The sequence below is a fragment of the Odontesthes bonariensis genome, chromosome 14 (genome assembly GCF_027942865.1).
Source record: "Odontesthes bonariensis isolate fOdoBon6 chromosome 14, fOdoBon6.hap1, whole genome shotgun sequence".
Lineage (NCBI taxonomy): Eukaryota > Metazoa > Chordata > Actinopteri > Atheriniformes > Atherinopsidae > Odontesthes > Odontesthes bonariensis.
In genome coordinates this window covers 3,820,410-3,840,864 of record NC_134519.1, presented here as the reverse complement: position 1 = coordinate 3,840,864, position 20,455 = coordinate 3,820,410, and the positions used below count along the sequence as shown (strand labels likewise).

General features: G+C 41.3%; 1 protein-coding gene across 1 annotated transcript; it reads left to right on the top strand.

Annotated features, from left to right (window-relative positions):
* Positions 1–9,295: 9,295 nt before the first annotated feature.
* Positions 9,296–12,869, top strand: LOC142398762 (stonustoxin subunit alpha-like). Its single transcript, XM_075482907.1, has 3 exons — positions 9,296–9,402; positions 10,792–12,488; positions 12,711–12,869. Exons 1-3 carry the CDS (start codon positions 9,303–9,305, stop codon positions 12,867–12,869), a joined length of 1,956 nt encoding a protein of 651 aa, XP_075339022.1. The 5' UTR covers positions 9,296–9,302.
* Positions 12,870–20,455: the final 7,586 nt, after the last annotated feature.

The window sequence follows — 20,455 nt, the reverse complement described above, 5'->3', positions numbered from 1 at the left end:
TGGTCACGGACGCCGTCACGCGTCTCCCGCGCCCGTCCACCGGGCGGAGCGTGCGACGAATCTCCCAAATCGCCTTCAGTCCACGACAGTACGACACCAGTGACACGTGTTCAAAGTTGGAGCGATATGCCACCTACCAGACAGGAGTTACCGTCACTTCCTGTTTTGTGGGGGCGGGGTTTAGCGATGTCAGAAATATACAATGCCAACGTGTGAAGCGCTGCTCCGTAATGATGCACAAAAAATATGGTGCAGATCGGATGATGTCTCAAGGAGATATAGCTGTTTATATTATCTAGGGGGCGCACTGGAGTCACACTCCAATATAATCCTATTGGGCTCTTTAGATGTTAACAAAGGTCATTCATATCTAGTTTGGTGCAAATCGGATGATGCATGTGAGATTTAGAGCCGAACGTATGCAAACGGCGAGGGATTGGAATGTGCCATTAAGCCACGCCCACACTATTTTGTAGGTCCTGACAAGACGCACAGGTGTGCTGAGTTTCATGATTGTCGTTCAAAGCATGGCTTGGGGCTGATGTTTTTAGATCTTCTAGGGGGCGCTGTGGAGGCATTAGGCCACGCCCATCAAATATTGGACCGCACACCTGTTGGGGGGCGGATTAGGATCGATCCCAGTGAGTTTGGTGCATCTCGGCTAAAAACTGTAGAATTTAGAGCCAAACGTATGGTAACGGCGTGATGTCTGACTTCACCAAGCAGCCATGGCCACGCCTTCAACTGAAAACTTTTGGTGCTTTAAAGCAAGTTAGACCAACTTGTTATCTGTATTCTGACACAAGATCATGTTGATTAGGTGAAGGGGGCCAGAAATGGAGCTTTCCAAGTAAAAAAAGTGACTTCCTGTTCTGAGGGGGCGGGGCTTAGATGACGTCAGCATATGACCACGTAGGATTGACATGCATCCAACATGGATGACTCATACCAAGTTTGGTGCAGTTTAAAGTTTTTAGGTGAAAGTTATAGCGTTTCGTTTACACTGGCGAGTACGCCAAGTTCGCCGCTTGGCCAAGCCCCCTAAACATGCTCAAAAACTCAAGTCTTCTGATAACTTTTGTTCCCCCATCCCTTAACTGCATACTGACCAAAAATGAAGTCCGTAGCTCAAAATCCCTGGGGCGTGAAAATTTTCCTGCGAGGTGTGTAAATATGAAAAATGGCCAAAATTTGCCCTTTGACCCAAAATGGCCGCCTCCTTGTACGTTTTAGAGCATACCTCCAAGAGACTTTTGTTCTAGATTTGAGGCGATCTACATACATACCGAGTTTCAGATCTCTACGACGTACGGTTCGGTCTATCTCACGTTAGGTGGCGCTGTAGAGCAGTTTGGCGACGCCCACTTTCGACTCCATTAAAAACATGCAGTTTCACGCGGGGGACAATTTTGGGCAAAGTTTCAGGAGTTTTCGAATACGTTAATAATAATAGTGAAATCCTTCAGTTACAATAGGCCTTCGCAGCGCTTAGCTGCTCGGGCCTAATAAGAATAAGAATAATAGTGAAATCTTGCAGATACAATAGGCCTTCGCAGCGCTTAGCTGCTCGGGCCTAATAATAATAGTGAAATCCTTCAGTTTCAATAGGCCTTCGCAGCGCTTAGCTGCTCGGGCCTAATAATAGTGAAATCCTACAGATACAATAGGCCTTCGCAGCGCTTAGCTGCTCGGGCCTAAAAATAGTGAAATCTTGCAGATACAATAGGCCTTCGCAGCGCTTAGCTGCTCGGGCCTAACAAGCGCAGCTCCGGCCATGCGACCGCCTGACCGCCGGCACCGCCACCCCGACGTGGTCATCGACGCCGTCAAGCGTCTCCCGCGCACGTCAACTGGGCGGAGCGTGCGACAAATCTCCCAAATCGCCTTCAGTCCACGACAGTACGACACCAGTGGCACGTGTTCAAAGTTGGAGCGATATCTCACCTTCCAGAAAGGAGTTACCGTCACTTCCTGTTTTGTGGGGGCGGGGTTTAGCGATGTCAGAAATGTACCACGCAAACTTGTCAAGCGCTGCTCCGTAATGATGCACAAAAAATATGGTGCAGATCGGATGATGTCTCAAGGAGATATAGCTGTTTAAATGATCTAGGGGGCGCAGTGGAGTCACACTCCAATATAATCCTATTGGGCTCTTTAGATGTTAACAAAGGTCATTCATATCTAGTTTGGTGCAAATCGGATGATGCGTGTGAGATTTAGAGCCGAACGTATGCAAACGGCGAGGGATTGGAATGTGCCATTCTCGCCACGCCCACACTATTTTGTAGGTCTTGACAAAACGCACAGGTTTGCTGAGTTTCATCATTGTCGGTGAAAGCATGGCTTGGGGCTGATGTTTTTAGTTGTTCTAGGGGGCGCTGTGGAGGCATTAGGCCACGCCCATCAAATATTGGACCCCACACCTGTTGGGGGGTGGATTAGGATCGATCCCAGTGAGTTTGGTGCATCTCGGCTAAAAACTTTAGAATTTAGAGCCAAACGTATGGTAACGGCGTGATGTCTGACTTCACCAAGCCGCCATAGCCACGCCTTCAACTGAAAACTTTTGGTGCTTTAAAGCAAGTGAGACCAACTTGTTATCTGTGTTCTCACACAAGATCATGTTGATTAGGTGAAGGGGGCCAGAGATGGAGCTTTCCAAGTAAAAAAAGTGACTTCCTGTTCTGAGGGGGCGGGGCTTAGATGACGTCAGCATATGACCACATAGGATTGACATGCATCCAACATGGATGACTCATACCAAGTTTGGTGCAGATTGAACTTTTTAGGTGAAAGATATAGCGTTTCGTTTACACTGGCGAGTACGCCAAGTTCGCCGCTTGGCCAAGCCCCCTAAACATGCTCAAAAACTCAAGTCTTCTGATAACTTTTGTTCCCCCATCCCTTAACTGCATACTGACCAAAAATGAAGTCTGTAGCTCAAAATCCCTGGGGCGTGAAAATTTTCCTGCGAGGTGTGTAAATCTGAAAAATGGCCAAAATTTGCCCTTTGACCCAAAATGGCCGCCTCCTTGTACATTTTAGAGCATACCTCCAAGAGACTTTTGTTCTTGATTTGAGAAGATCTACGTACACATCGAGTTTCAGATCTCTAGGACGTACGGTTCGGGCTATCTCACGTTAGGTGGCGCTATAGAGCAGTTTGGCGACGCCCACTTTCGAGTACATTAAAAACATGTGATTTCACGCGGGGGACAATTTTGGGTAAAGTTTCGGGAGTTTTCGAATACGTTCAGGCGTCGCCATTTAAGATTCCGCGCGGAAAAGAAAAAGAATCATAAGAATAAAAATAGTGAAATCTTGCAGATACAATAGGCCTTCGCAGCGCTTAGCTGCTCGGGCCTAATAATAATAATAATAGTGAAATCCTTCAGAAACAATAGGCCTTCGCAGCGCTTAGCTGCTCGGGCCTAACAAGAACTGCAAGCAGTGATAACGGCCCTCGCAGCCAAGCGCAGCTCCGGCCATGCGACCGCCTGACCGCCGGCACCGCCGACCCGACGTGGTCATCGAAGTCGTCACGCGTCTCACGCGCCGGTGCGCCGGTCCACCGGACGGAGCGTGCGACGAATCTCCCAAATCGCCTTCAGGCCACGACAGTACGACACCAGTGGCACCTGTTCAAAGTTGGAGCGATATCTCACCTTCCAGACAGGAGTTACCGTCACTTCCTGTTTTGTTGGGGCGAAGTTTAGTGACATCAGAAATGTAACATGCCAATGTGTCAAGCGCCGCTACGTAATGATGCACAAAAAATACGGTGCAGATCAGACGATGTCTCAAGGAGATATAGCTGTTTAAATGATCTAGGGGGCGCACTTGAGTCACACTCCAATATAATCCTATTGGGCTCTTTAGATGTTAACAAAGGTCATTCATATCTAGTTTGGTGCAAATTGGATGATGCATGTGAGATTTAGAGCCAAACGTATGCAAACGGCGAGGGATTGGAATGTGCCATTCTCGCCACGCCCACACTATTTTGTAGGTCCTGACAAGACGCACAGGTGTGCTAAGTTTCATGATTGTCGGTGAAAGCATGGCTTGGATCTGATGTTTTTAGATGTTCTAGGGGGCGCTGTGGAGGCATTAGGCCACGCCCATCAAATATTGGACTGCACACCTGTTGGGGGGTGGATTAGGATCGATCCCAGTGAGTTTGGTGCATCTCGGCTAAAAACTGTAGAATTTAGAGCCAAACGTATGGTAACGGCGTGATGTCTGACTTCACCAAGCAGCCATAGCCACGCCTTCACCTGAAAACTTTTGGTGGTTTAAAGCAAGTTAGTCCAACTTGTTTTCTGTATTCTGACACAAGATCATGTTGATTAGGTGAAGGGGGCCAGAAATGGAGCTTTCCAAGTAAAAAAAGTGACTTCCTGTTCTGAGGGGGCGGGGCTTAGATGACGTCAGCATATGACCACATAGGATTGACATGCATCCAACATGGATGACTCATACCAAGTTTGGTGCAGATTTAACTTTTTAGGTGAAAGATATAGCGTTTCGTTTACACTGGCGAGTACGCCAAGTTCGCCGCTTGGCCAAGCCCCCTAAACATGCTCAAAAACTCAAGTCTTCTGATAACTTTTGTTCCCCCATCCCTTAACTGCATACTGACCAAAAATGAAGTCCGTAGCTCAAAATCCCTGGGGCGTGAAAATTTTCCTGCGAGGTGTGTAAATCTGAAAAATGGCCAAAATTTGCCCTTTGACCCAAAATGGCCGCCTCCTTGTACGTTTTAGAGCATACCTCCAAGAGACTTTTGTTCTTGATTTGAGGCGATCTACGTACATACCGAGTTTCAGATCTCTACGACGTACGGTTCGGTCTATCTCACGTTAGGTGGCGCTGTAGAGCAGTTTGGCCACGCCCACTTTCGACTCCATTAAAAACATGCAGTTTCACGCGGGGGACAATTTTGGGCAAAGTTTCAGGAGTTTTCGAATACGTTCAGGCATCCCCATTTGCGATTTCGCGCGGAAAAGAAACAGGAATAATAATAATAATAATAGTGAAATCCTACAGATACAATAGGCCTTCGCAGCGCTTAGCTGCTCGGGCCTAATAAGAAGAATAGTGAAATCCTTCAGAAACAATAGGCCTTCGCAGCGCTTAGCTGCTCGGGCCTAATAATAATAATAAGAATAGTGAAATCCTTCAGTTACAATAGGCCTTCGCAGCGCTTAGCTGCTCGGGCCTAATAAGAATAGTGAAATCCTACAGATACAATAGGCCTTCGCAGCGCTTAGCTGCTCGGGCCTAATAATAATAGTGAAATCCTACAGATACAATAGGCCTTCGCAGCGCTTAGCTGCTCGGGCCTAATAAGAATAGTGAAATCCTTCAGTTACAATAGGCCTTCGCAGCGCTTAGCTGCTCGGGCCTAATAATAATAATAATAATAATAGTGAAATCCTACAGATACAATAGGCCTTCGCAGCGCTTAGCTGCTCGGGCCTAAATATCGTAAACATACATGTTTGAAAAGTCAGCAGAAGAAGAAGAAGAAGAATTAGCTACTGATGAAATGGTGGAAGCACCATGATAGCATAACGTTAGATGTGAGGGCTGCTGTCAGATGCTAACAGAGCCCAGTTACCCGTGTGATGCTCACAGCTCACAGAACAAATACTTCACTGATGTCACTATAAGTAGCCTCTTGGTCCACTTTGTTTTACTTTACCAGCACAGGAAATCAGTGTTCTCTCATCAAATATGATTTGACTGTGAAATAATAAGATTAACATCAGAATTAAATTTGAAAATCAGTTTAATGCAAAACATTTGAATACAAAAATAAAGTATTTCCTCAGTGGGATTTATTTTCATTCCACAACATCTCATTACACCGCAAAAACTCAGTCTTACCAAGAATACGTGTCTTTTTTTCTCATCAAAAATAGTCATTAGCAATAAGATTTTTTGACAAGAAATAAGACAATTATTCTGGGTAAGATTTTGAGCTTTTTGCACATGAGCTGCACACAAATTAATTATCTCGTTATCCTGAGAAAACGGAAGAAAATGATCTTGTTATCACGGGAAAACGGATGTAATAAAATGTATGTATGTATGACCCTTTAGGGCTTCCGTACTCCTGAAATAAAGAGTATATTTATTATTTACTGACTTCATCTTGAAGTGTAGGAATAATAAAGATTTTCATTTATTTTCATGTGTTTTTGCTCATAAACATAGTTTTTTAAATAGTTTTTGACATGCATTAAAACCATTCTGTACAAAAATGACAGCAGATGGAACCGAGACTCTTAAAAAAGACCAGATTTGACCTGATACGACTGAATTTAAATCAGGTCAGGCTCCGGTTCCTCAGAACGGCCCGAACCCGTGAGGGCGTTGGTGATTTATGCAACACTTCCCTGCAGTGTGTCACATCTGTCCTCTGAGTGCCTGCTTTCTACAGTCAGGGTATTAGGCCATATTTGGACATGCGGGATATCAACGTTTACCGTAACTACATGAGGATTTCACTGACAAATGTAGAGTCTTTGTTTGGCAGTAATTAGATCTCACTGTTTAATATCAGATCGACATTCCTTCCAACAACTCAGACAGCCAGACGACAACTTCCAACTTTGTTCGCCATTCTGACCAGTAAGTGGTCATCAAATTAGCTAATATTATCCTGTTAGCCTAGTCGGTAGTTAGCTAACGTTAGCTTGATATGATACGGGGTGGACAGGTTGGACACATTGGCCAATGATGTTTACTGACAGTTACTTATATCTTTGTGTTTTAACTTTATTAAGATCAGATTCTGCAGGTTAAACTGCAATAATAAGGTGACTTGACTTTGACTTGACCAAGAAAAAATTACTTGAGACTTGAAAGCTAAGACTTGAGTCTTACTTGAGACTTGAAAGCTAAGACTTGAGTCTTACTTGAGACTTGAAAGCTAAGACTTGAGTCTTACTTGAGACTTGCACATGTGTGACTCGGTCCCATCTCTGCTTTGAACTCATTCAGTATGACGACGGCCTGAAGTTCAGATTCTCATTTAGGTGCCAAAAACCTTTTGCCTTCGTAGCCAGATCAGATCCATCAAACTGGACGTATAAAGCATCAGAGAAGTTGCTGCTCTGTCTCAGCTTCTAACGGCTTCTGTTTGATACTACTTGAGATTTAAGGGAGTTTAGGCACTTTTAAACTGCAGCCCATACGTCTACCTTCATGGATTTATGTCCCACCGTGTGGCGTGCCCGCTGTGTTTTTAATCTGCTGCTCATCAAACCAACACGTTCAACCTTTAGATGCTTTTTTTCCTGTAGATCCTGTTAGGCACTCATGTGACTGTTGTTTGGAGCTGACTCTGAGTCTTTTCTTCAGCACCGCCTCCGGTTAATGAATAAAGATCAGGAGGCGTTTCTCCCACAGAGATGGTATAAAAGCAGCTTGAGCTGCACTGCCTCTGAGTCCTTCAGCTTCCCACCTTACTGCTGTGAGTACACTCATTTTCATCTGTTTTTGTTCATGTCGTGGTTGTATTCTGAAGATTTTAACACTGCTCTGAATTTACAGGTGCTCTCTTCAGTATAAGCGTGATGTATATTGTTCTCTCTTTAATTCAGGTGATATGTGTCATAAAAATGATTTAAAACACAACTTAATTTCTGAAAAGGGACATTTTTGTCCCCTTTTAAAACGACCTAAAAACGTCATATATTAATATTTTTTCCTACCAACTACCACGTTTTCAATTATTTATTTAAAATAAAACTAAATGCTAAAAGCTATACACTACTTTTGAATTCATTTTTGGATTTTGCGTACAGATGCGATTAATTGTGATTAATCAGGGAAATCATGTGATTAGTTAGATTGAAAATTTTAATCATTGCCCAGCCCTAATTTTATAGCTTCTCCATGTGTTTTATGTAAAAAGTACCATTCTATATATATTCTAGATGTAGTGGAGAAGAGAGAAGAAAGTACAAGTAGCACAAAGTTGTACTTAAGTACTTAGTTACTTTTCATTACTGTGTTCAACATGGTGATTTTATCTCAAATAAAACAATTAAATCTATTTAGTCTTAAGTCTGTGGATGTTTGTTGGCCTGAATAAGAGCTACCAGAGTCTAAACTGAGCCATAAATCTGTTTGATGATGCTGCACTGTCTTCAGATGGAGAGCTCGTGCTGCAAGATCAGTTGTTTGGTAACTTCACAAGTTAGTGGATTACATCACTTCCTCATTATGTTGTGAGAAGATGACATTGTTGTTAAGGAATCTACCAGATTCATTCAAATTTCAGGCAACAAATCTGAGTTTTTGTGAATGGAAACTCTTTAAATCGGTTCCACGTGCACATCTGGCAACAGTTTGTGTGAGAATATCACGTGGACAAACGTAATCTAATATCTATCATTTGGACACTCTTTACAGCCTTCTGAGTAAGTCAACAAACTGCTGACTTACTTATCTTTGTCATATCTTATTACTGTGTTCACATTTTTGGATAATAACCCAGAAGCATAGAGACACAGAGGAGACACCATGCTAGATGGTTAAATACGTATTCTAATTGTTCTGAGTCATATTTGACATAATTCCTAACTGTTGTCCATGCTACCTGTTGTGTTCAAATCAAAATTTATGATGAAAGAAATTGGTCATATGTCACAGTCCTAAATACAAGGTGATGTTGGGGTAGTTTGTCTCATTTAAACATCATCCAGCCTGTGTTTACAGCGAAGCTGGAAATGTTCATGAAACAGTAAAGAATAAATCTGTATGACCACAATGATCTTCTTCTTATTACCTAACCTCATCCATGTCCTTTTCGTGCCTAACTTTAACCACGTAGTTTGCAACGAGTGGAAACAACGAGGTGAAACAGCTGTTTCATTCATATTTCATGAATTACAACGATGCTGTGTTTGTATGTGGAAATGTCATCGTGTCCAATAAAAAAAAAAACCCTTAGATCATGTTTTAGAAGTTCAAAGTTTGGCTCTTTTTGAGTAAAGTTCCTACTGCACCAATCACAACCTGCAATATACATCTATAAATAACTATTCAGTTAAAGTCTGTCTTTGAATACAGTCCTCTTGATAAAGAGAAAATCTACTGTGGACATAATTTTATCGTCTGCATAGAAACAGTTTTATAGAAATGGAGCATCAAAGAGCTCAACAAAGGAACAGATAGCAGCTCAAACAGGTTAAACAAGCTTATAATCCTCAGTATAATTCATAGAGGTAGTTCTTTATTTACTCGTTTGTTTATTCTTTTATCTATTTTCAAGTTTACTCTGAAAGATGAATCCTGAAAGCAGCAAGACGATGATTACAGCGGCGCTGGGCCGTCCTTTCAGCCTTGGGATGCTGTATGACTGCCGCCAAGATTTGCTCATCCCAGGTGAGGTTGTTCATGAAAATGATTCTTATATTCAAAATGAAAATCTTTCTAAACCAGCATTCAGCTTTGTTCTGTCTGTGTCATGACAGGGCTCAATCTCAAGCTAGAACTGAGCAATTTGATAGATAATAGATTACTTTAATATACTGTATATGGATTACTTTTGCTTAAAGAGAACATTTTGTATGTGTTTCCATTTCGAAAAGTAAATATTTTCTGTACAAAACCAAAATGCATCCACCTGCAACCTGAGTTGCACAACGTGTACAATGAAACAACATATGACTGTATGACTTCTCAAAATCGATGACGAAACTGAAATTGATTTGAATGCATCAACAGAAAAGACTACCGTTGCTTTCATAGTAAACTAACACGGTGGTAGTGGGGTTTGCTGAGTTTTTACAGTACTTGTAGTAGCAGATGAGTTCAAATTAGAAGAAGAATTAATGATGTGGAAATATGGTTTGGGTATCATTGCCTTTCCTTTGCTCCCAACAAATAGCCTCAGAAGGTTTGAGAGTCAGAAGCCTGAGCACTTTTATCACAGGAGTGCTTTTTCGCCAGGAGATTACTTTCTGCTCAATCATATCATGTAGACAACATACTGAATGGTAAATGTTCTAGTAGGGCACATTTATATCACTCCAAGAACTTTTGCACCAGAAGCCACATTCATCCATTCACTCATACACTGTAACGAATTGCTGTATATTTACGGTGGATTTACAACAGTATCCGACTGTATTTTACAATAATTGTAAAATACTGTTGAATATTCATCCCTCACATGTAAATTAACAGTTAAATCTGTCATTTAACAATACCAGTAGATAACTGTAATTTAACAGCATAAAACAGTATTTGTAATGAATTGATGTCCGTAACCAAAATACGTTATTATAACTGTTAAATAAATGACGGTAGATGCGCTGTGAAATTACTAAAACACAGTTATCCTACCGTCATGTACTGTAATCCAAAAAACAGCATTATACCGTTTGATAAATAACAGTAGTTGCACTGTAAAATAACAGTAAAATACTGGCGTCCCTGCTGCCAGTATTTTACTGTTATTTTACCGGGAAATTCTTTACAGTGTACAGCACGTCTTAGTCGTCACAGTTTTACAGTCTGCACAGTTTTTTTTCCTCTCAGTCACACATTCAAACACCAATAAACTCATTGGTAGGCAAGGTGGGGTTCAATGTCTTGCCCAAGGACACTCAAGGTCGTACCACGACCTTCCGATTGGCAGATCTGCTCTTCCACCCGAACAATAGCTGCCTCGAAACTTAAATCACCTAAGCTTGAAATATTCAAGTGTTGTTTTTTTCCTTATTATGGAAGGCGTTCACCCTCTTTTACACAGCTACCTGTCTGTTGCAGGTATGACACTGTGGGACAGTGACGCTCTGGAAGAAAATCTTGGAGAAAGAATGCAGAGCTACAATGACTTTGAGATAGTTTCATCTGAGTCAATGGCAGACAAATCCTCAGCTCTGAACGTTGAGGCATCCCTGAAAGCGAGCGTCCTCAGTGGTCTGGTGGATGTGGAGGGATCAGCCAAATACCTGCACGATGATAAGACGTCCAAAAACCAGGCCAGAGTAACTCTGAAATACGAAGCAACAACAAAGTTCCAGGAGCTGTCGATGGAACATCTCGGTAACATGAAGTACCCGCATGTGTTTGAACAAGGGATAGCGACGCATGTCGTCACAGGCGTTCTCTACGGAGCGAAAGCCTTCTTTGTGTTCGATCGAGACGTGTCTGACGATGAAAACCATCAAGACATCGAAGGCTACCTGAAAGTGATGATCAACAAGATTCCCAGTGTTGGGATAGGAGGTTCAGGTTCTGTGAAACTGGAAGAAACCGATAAAGAAAAGGTTGAGAAGTTCTCCTGCAGATTCCATGGAGACTTTCTACTTGAGAAAACTCCTTCAACCTTTGAGGGTGCTATAGAAGTCTACCAGAGTCTGTCCAAGCTGCTGGGGGAAAATGGGGAAAACGCTGTGCCAATGAAGGTCTGGCTGTTCCCGCTGACGAATTTAAATTCCAAAGCTGCTAAACTGGTGCGTCAGATTAGTGAGGAGTTTGTGGACGATGCACAAGCAGTCTTGGAGGACCTAAAGGAAGTTGACATTGGGTGCAGCGATGCTCTGAAAGCCAGCACCACTGAGCAATTTCCAGAAATTGGCAAAAAACTCAAACGTTTTAAAGAAATGTCCGGTGAGTTCAAGGTGGAATTCCAACGAAACCTGGCAAAGATGCTTCCATCGATCCGAGGAGGAGGAGCAGAGGAGGCAGCGCTGGCAGAGATCCTGGAGAAGAGGGTTTCCTCTCCGTTTAACAACACGAGCCTGAACGAGTGGCTGGACTGTAAAGAGAGAGAGATGTACACTGTGATGTCTGTCACTGGCTTGATGAAAAACATCCGAAAAGTTACATCTCAGATTGATCTGTACAAAGAAGTTCTGAGTGTAGAACATGCTGTGTGCTTTGTCTTCACCTCACTGGGCGAGGATGAGCCGTACCTCTCAGCTTTATCAAACTACCTGAAAGGAACCCAACCGGGAGATCCTCAAGATCCACAGAGTCCCGATGTAGAGAAGGAACAGTGGTACGCCTCAAAGGAAGTGATGGATGCAATGAGAACCAAAGCCAAGCTCTTCAGTGATTTTGCAGAAGCCAACAAGGAGAACAAGAACACAAAGTTCCTGACAGCGGGTTTAACAGATGAAACACACAAAGGTTCAACCATCTACCTTTATAAAGATGGCTTCACTGTCAGTGAGAACTTTGAGCCTCCTTCAAAGCCTGAAAGTGTGACAGCAGCTCTAATAAGCCCTAACAGTGTGATTCTGAAGATTTCTCCTCCCAGATATGGAGCAGAGAACATCACCTCCTACTCTGCTGAGTTCTGTATCAGTGGAGAGGATGAATGGAAACAGAAGGAGGGGAAAGAAGCTGGAGGATTCACAGTGAGCGGCCTGACGTCAGACACAGAGTATGTGTTCAGATGCAGAGCAGTGACCCCGCTGGGTGTTGGACCTGCCAGCGAAATCACCATCAGGACACCGGTAAGGTTTTATCAGTCAGCATATTAAATCCATCACAAACAGTTCCCTTCATACATTTATTCACTGAGTGTCTGAAGAGAAGGTAGCTGGACTTTTAACACCTCTTCTGGAGGTAATAATTATTTTTGTTCTGTTGCTCTGGCTAAGGTCCTTTCACTTTAGAAGAGCAGAACCTGCAGTCCCTGGTGATGTTGGCACGGCAGAGGCTCTACTGCACGGCAGCGCATGAAGGACACGGTGAAAAAGAAACCCGCCGACGTGTTGGCCAATGAAACGTTATCTCTGCGTGGCCACAGCAGCCCGTCTCACAGCTTCACATCAGTGCCCTTCCAATCAGACCTTCATCAGTCGAGTGAATTAGCCCAGAAGAACCCACCGTGACACAGGTGTCACACGCCCTTTAAAGCTGCCGTCGGCAGGTTTTCAAAATTCCGAGTCTAATATCGGAAAATTTGAACTGATACAACTTTCAGGTCCCTCCCCCAACCTCTACCAAGCTCCAAACCGCCCCCCAAACCCCTCCCCCTCTGTGGACGAGGTTGTGCACGTGAGTTCACACCAGTGTGCGCGCACAAGCTGGGGCAGACTCGCGCTCAGCATGGATTAATTGGTTTAAAACAGCCGGGAGCGCTCGATTTTTGCAGGCACGATTACAGGCTTTAGAGGGAGCAACAGAATTCAGAATTTTCCTAATTCCTGAATTGCCAGAGTTACCCATACTTAACATCCTGGTGGGTCATGTGACAGGTCATGTGATTTAGTCTTCCCATAATATCATTTCCAAGATGTCTGTGTGCCAGGTTAGCTCTACGGGCAGAGCTAGCTAAATTTAAATCGCTTGTTTTTTGGTTGCTAAAGGAAAGATTCAAACAGTTTAACACCCATTGACACATCTTTGACACTAGGGAGTGTTATTTTGAGAAATGTCAGAAATGTGTTCTATATAGTCTGTTTTATGTTCCCCATAATTTTTCTTGATGGAGAAATTATCCAGGTTCTCAACGCCCAATGTGACATATGTCACATTACAGATCTCTGACAGTGGGGGGTGGTATTTTGAAAGAAATGTGGTCTATTTAGTGTTATGACCCCCTTAATTTTCATTTAAGTAGAAATTGGTCTGGGTTCTTATGGGTTAATATTGATTAGCAAGAAAAACTCAAGTTGTAAGTTGCAGATCGTTAACCAGGCGGGCGGTACAGATAAAATCATTTAATTCTCACAGATGTGTAGTTATTACCAAAGAATCAGTACCATCTTTCTGCTCAAAAGTTAAACCGTCTGAACCTTAAGTCACAAGGTGACTTACTGAATGTAGGATAATGCTGCCGGGAAATATAATCTGATACAACTTTTCCTTTAATCTGTTGGTTTGTTTGTCTAATTTTATAATCAAATGCATAAAAGACTCGTAAAATATGCATATACAGTTCATGATTCAGATTTAGTTGTAAATTAGAGCAGATTTACATGCCAACAAATCTAAAATAAAAAAGCTGATGATTTATTTTTTTTGGCCATGCGGTCTATTGCCCAGCGAGAGGGTTCCAGGTTCAACTCCCGGCTGGGAGACGTTTCACATCCACAGAAAGTTGTGTAACACACAAGATTCATGGAAAAAAAACACCAAACGCATCGCGTGACCTCTTTAAGTCAACGGATAACAGAGAAGTCATCAGTTTTTGGACTTCATTGTTCATATGCAGCACCATCACAGGGTCCAGTTTGTCCATGTTTGTTCCGAATTCTTTGGCTTCACATGTAATCTGCATGAATTTAAGGTTGAGACTCGGATTTAAGGCCAACATTTGAGCAGAAAGTCGGTCTTTATGACTGCAAACTGTTTGCTTCATTTCCACTCAAACCCGCTGCTTGTGTTTCTTTTAATAAATCAGAAAAATCAACAGTTCAATTTTATATTTGATTCATACCAGTTAATGGTTATATCTGTTTTAAATTTGCTTCAAAGTCATTGATTTAAGCATGTTTTTAATCAATTATTGATTTATTCTAATCAGTTCTGCTAAGTTCTGTGTTATTAATCAGACACAAACGTTTGTTCTGTGGGGACTATGGTGACCAGCACAGTTTTCTGATGAGGATAAAAATCACCTGAATTCACAAGTTCAATGCAGCGCTTCAGATTTACTGAGGCTTTGAAAAGGTGCACTCTGCGCTGATAAAAGATGGCAGAAGTTCATCATCGAATGGGATTGTGTCCTCTGAGGTCATCAGAAACTGCATTTAACCTGATTAACCTGTTATTAACTGATTAATTACAGAAAAGTACTCCACCGTGAAGCTGTTTGTTTGTGTTCATTTACAGAGACGTGGTTTAAGAGCCGTTTTCAGCTGTTTCCATTCTGGTTTATGGTCATTTATATCAGGCCAAACTGTGTGTGATTCATTCAGACTGCGTCAATATATTAAATGGAGAATCATGAGAATAAAATGTGTAAATCTGAATAAAATGACTTTCTTTGTCACATCTTTTGTGTTCATTTTTGGGTCAGTTCTTACATTTCAAGATGTCAGCAAACACTCTGATCTTCAGGTTTCACAACTCAAATCTTCAAGCTCTTAAAAAGACAAAAATAATTGAAATAGACCAGATGTGTTTTTATAGCCTGGGTGCCAGCCGAACTTAGCCCCGCCCATAACATTTTTGGTCGGGAACTTCGGTCTGGCTCTGCTCAGTTGGGAAATCTCTATGCTCGACATCGCGACAGTCGACCCAATCAGATCGCCAGGGCGGGCTTTATACGATGATGGACGGATCAACAGGGACATTATCGACTACGTCACTAAAGAGCGCTTGGTTTGACTTCGTTTGAAACAAACATGGCTGCCGCTGGAGAGCTAGGGTGTGTAGATTCTGCCATCGAGTCTGTTCTACAGGATCTCCACATTGCATTCATTTTGAAAGACAAACAGAGGAACGGGATAAAGGCTTTTATCGATAGAAAAGATGTTTTTGCCGTCCTTCCTACAACAAGTGTGTGTTGCTTAATCTACGTCACATACTACGTTGCTCTGATTGGTTGTAGGTCTATCCAATTGAGCGAAGAGGCATTTTTTCTCCTGGTTCGGTTGAAACACGCCCCATACTCAAATCTCTATCCAGCGATATCAGACTCATTCTGACTAGAATCGTGAGTATGACGTAGTCAGGCGAGTGTTTTTATGCATTTTTAATCAAATAAATCCTTACGGTGTACCAAAGTGCTTTACATCAGGTAATAAATAAAGAGAACAATAAGTAAAAACAAGTAAAAACAATAAAAGAACAATGAAAGCAATAAAATACAACAAAATCAAATAAGATAAAAGTGTCATCATACTACTGGGTATTAAAAACATTTTAACTTTGGCCAGGAGACAGCTGGAAAAAACTAGTCCTGACGACATTGTTCATTTGTTTGTCCGACCTCAGATCAAAGGTCAAAGGTCACTCCCAGATTTCTGATGGTTGAACTAAGCTTTGAAGACGAGGTGCCAAAGCCGGCCGTCACAGTGTCCCCGAACACAATGCATTCAGTTCTGTCATCATTTAAATGAAGAAAATTTTGGGCCAACCACTGCTTAAAGCTGCAGTCTGCAAGATTTGTTGTTGTCATACGTAAAGTCCTACTTTTTGGCATTTTAAGAGTTTACATGATCTATCAGAACGCTTGAAGTTGAAAACGGTGACCTCCGTAGTCGCAAAATGCAAGAAATGCTTATTTTTTAACCGAAAACTAAAAAGTTATTCAACTTCCTGTCCCGCCCCATCAAAACACATGAGAACTCGTGCACGTAGACGTGCACGCCAGATGCGCGTACACGACTCCTCATTCATCAACTCACCTGTCATTTGCGATCATGGAAGACACAGTAAGTAGACTAGCCCGTAATGAAGTTCAATAGTCCAGATAAATAAGCGTGGGGACGAGCCTACCTTGTATCGCGCGTGCACAGTCGGTGATTGACAGACAGCAGAGCCCAGCTCGTAACCTGATTGGTTACCTTTTACCGGTCCGGTCTGCATTTTTGTAAACAAACCTGCTGGCTTTGGAGGGACCTAGTGGGACATATAGGGGACCTAGAGAACTCATTTTTTTTTTTTTGTATTGGGGTATTTAATGTACTACTTTCAGAATCCCCGGACAGTTCCAGGCATTATGCTTGAAAAAGAGTTGCAGACTGCTGCTTTAATATCAGCAACAACTAAACAAAGAACATTGTGCACTGTTACTGTTTGGCTTCAATGGTAGATAAATGTGTAAATCGTCTGCATAGCAGTGGAAAGAAAGGTTTTAGTTATTGTTGTTATTATTATTAATAATTAATAATAATATTGTTATGAGTTATTATTACTAATTTAGTCATGAAAACAGCACCTATTGAAAATGACTGTGATCAATACTTAATAATGGGGAACTGAGTCAGCTTGTCTCGCTGCACAGGTGGCCACGATGTCAGCCAAACTGAATGAACCAGTGCTTCGTTTGATATACTCTATCACAATATATTCCTCCAGACTGGAAAACAGGGTGCGACTCTCTGCTCTAAATCTTATTTAAGAAGACAGAAACTACCTTGTATCCACAGGTAATAACAGATCTGATGTCATGGAGATCCTCAGGGTTCAAGGGTTCTGGGGCCCCTTTTATTCATCATTTACATGCTCCCATTGGCTCAAAGCAGCAATATATGCTGCCACAGATGTGTGGATGACAGTCAGCTCTACATCATCGTATCACCTGGGGATTGTAATTCCTTGCAAGAAATAAACAGCAAGATGATACAGAGTCTGTAATGTTAAAACCCACAAAAGACAGCCAGAAATATGGACGTTATTATGAACTCAGACCTGAAGTAAGCCCACTATCACCTGGAGAACTGGATTGCTTTTATATTCTGTATAAAAGGACTTTGAATCACCTCGTTGAATTTTTCTCTCCTTACAGACAGGGTTCTGTGCTTGGTTCTTTTCTTTGTACACGCTTCCATTAGGTAACATTATGAGACAGCATGGCATAAAGTTCCGTTGCTATGCTGATGATACCCAGCTGTACTTATCTATAAAACCAGATGAACCCAATAGGTTGGTCAGACTACAAGCATGTCTTAAAGACATAAAGACCTGGACGAAATCAGCCAACCTGAATCTGATTTCGGCTTGGGCAGGAGCGAAATGCATTGTGGGTAAACGCTCTGCATACTGTCTGATCAATCAGTATGTAGTATGTAGTATGTAGTATGTAGTATGTCTCCCATGATGCACCTCTCCATGTACATGTGACATCATTGTTGTCATTAACTTGTGTTTCTCTCTCTCAGCAGGTGTCTCTGGCCTGGTGTTACGGTGCTTGTTGTCCCCTCTTTCCTGTCCTCTCAGCCCCAGCTGGTCCAGGCAGATGGTTCCTGGTTCTGGTTCTGATGGAGGTTTCTTCCTGTTCAAAGGGAGTTTTTTCTCTCCACAGTCGCCTCGTGCACGCTCAGAACGGGGATTGGATCGGAAAGAAGATTCAGTGCAATCTGTTGGTTTCCTTCTTTTTTTTAATGTGGCTTTGAATGAATTGGATTAATTGGATTTGATTGGATTACGATTACAATGAATTGGACTGTATCATTGAAGTGCCCTGACATGAAATTTGTTGTAATGTTGCGCCTTATAAATAAAACTGAATTGAATTGAATGTAAAAACAAAGTCAATCATGTTTCTGTTCTAAAGTTTTACATATCAGGGCATGATTTTTTTAAAAGATCTTCCAGTCTCTACCGGGTCTTTAAAGTAAAGTAAATGTGCTGTAGACACTATCCAGGACCGATTCACCAACAGCAAGAAGAAGAGCAACATTACCCGACATCAGCAAACAGTGATGTGACGCAGGAGTTCTGCTGTAGTATTTCACAAAAGGGTGAAAAGTGAGGCCGTGGGTCACTGTGTGGTAACCTGCTGGTTCTGGTAAACATGTCCACAAAGAAAAGGTCAAAAGCTTCAAAAAGAGGAAAGGAGAAAGTAACATCTGTTACATAAACATTTGAACATTTTGCTGACAAACTGTAAATCCAGGCGTCAGTGTGACTGCTCGAATTATAAGAGGGAAGTCAACGCCCTGCAGAGCTATAACTGTGCAGCAAAAACCCACAACTGATGCTGTGAATAGCAGAAATCACACTGAAATGTCCACTAAGGTGAAATGTACTTTATACAGGTCAATAATATTCATGTGGAAAAATATCTTCATCACAAATCAAACAAAATATGTAAATTTGAAAATTGTTTCAAGGTTTTTCATCACAGGCGTTGCAGAAATATTCATTAGTATTCATTATAATGGATGTCTATGGGAGCCGTTTCCATAATCTGCCATTGCAGAAAAACTAAAAAGATGTAAAAACTGATGTTGTAGCTCATCAATGGCATATCCCAGACCTAATAATCCCCCATAGAATATTTCACTTTGCATTGCATATATTGAAAATACAACAGTTTTTGTGTGTGCGTTTTAACAGAAATTGGTGTTTACCTCATATACACTAGTATTTAAAGGGTTAATTTTTTTTTTAAATAATTGAACCCTTGGTGGTTATGATCAGAACTTATGTGGAAGAAACGATTTATGAAAAAAGTGGAAAAAAATATTAACATGGTATTTTGGGGATCATTTTAGAAGGGGACGAAAATGCCCCTTTTCAGAAATTAAGGAGGTTTTTTTTTTTTAAATCAGGCATAACAAAAAAATTAAAAATCCCTAAAAATCAATGTTGTTGCTAATCATTGACATGTCCCAGACCATAATTATCCATCCATCCATCAATCCATTATCTATACTGCTGAATCCATTGATCGGGTCGCGCGGGGGGGGCTGGAGCCTATCCCAGCAGTCAATGGGCGAGAGGCGGGGTACACCCTGGACAGGCCGCCAGTCCATAATCATCCCTACTCAATAATTCCACTTTGCATTCCATATTTTGAAAATACTGGCACCTAAAGGCTTAAAATTTGGGCTAAAAAGTTCAAATTGTCATCTAAAGGGTTAATTTTTTGAAAATAATTGAAAACTTGGTAATTATGATCAGAGCTGCAGTGGAATAAAATATTTATGAAAAAAAGTGGAAAAAAATATTAATATATTATGTTTTTAGGTTGTTTTAAAAGGGGACAAAAATGTCCCTTTTCAGAAATTAAGAAGTTTTTTTTTTAAATCAGACATAGCAAAAAATTAAAAATCCCTAAAAATCAATGTTGTTGCTGATCATTGACTTATCCCAGACCATAATTATCCCCACTCAACAATTCCACTTTGCATTCTATATATTGAAAATACAACAGTTTTTGTGTTGTTGTTGTTGTTTTTTTTTTTTTTACAGAAATTGGCGTTTACATCATATAAACCAGTATTTAAAGGGTTAAATTTTTTTAAATAATTGAAAACTTGGTAGTTATGATCAGAACTGAAGTGGAAGAAAATATCTACAAAAAAAGCAGAAAAAAACATTAACATATGATGTTTTTAGGTAGTTTTAAAAGGGGACAAAAATGTCCCTTTTCAGAAATTAAGTTTGTGTTTTACGTAGTGTTTTAAATCAGGTATGAGGGTTAAGATTCAGTGAGAACTAGATCCTCTTAAGTAAAATTAAACATTTTATTAACGTAATAAAGGAATTATGGGGGAAGAGTAAGTTTTACTGTTTTCTGGTAAGTCAAATTTACTTGATATTGCAGCATTAAATATTACTTAAATCATTTGAGTGCAAATACTTACAAAGAGTTTTTGAAAAGGTGATAGAGAAAGGTTGAATGGGGCACTAATCCTTGTTCTGTGATGTGATATGTAGCCCAAAAAAAATTGGTTGGGTCTGTAATGGCTCAGAACCTCCCTAAAAGGCTCTCTGAAACAGCTGTTACTATGCTGGGTTTAGAATGCGTCTTTTTCCCTTATTGGCATCGTTTCAGAGCTTATCTGGCAACCTCATT

Excerpts from the sequence above, each read along its gene's own strand:
- LOC142398762 (XM_075482907.1), top strand. The coding sequence starts at position 9,303 with ATGAATCCTGAAAGCAGCAAGACGATGATTACAGCGGCGCTGGGCCGT. Across the intron at positions 9,403-10,791 it reads CCAAGATTTGCTCATCCCAG|GTATGACACTGTGGGACAGT; the intron begins GTGAGGTTGTTC and ends TGTCTGTTGCAG. Across the intron at positions 12,489-12,710 it reads AAATCACCATCAGGACACCG|CGCATGAAGGACACGGTGAA; the intron begins GTAAGGTTTTAT and ends ACTGCACGGCAG.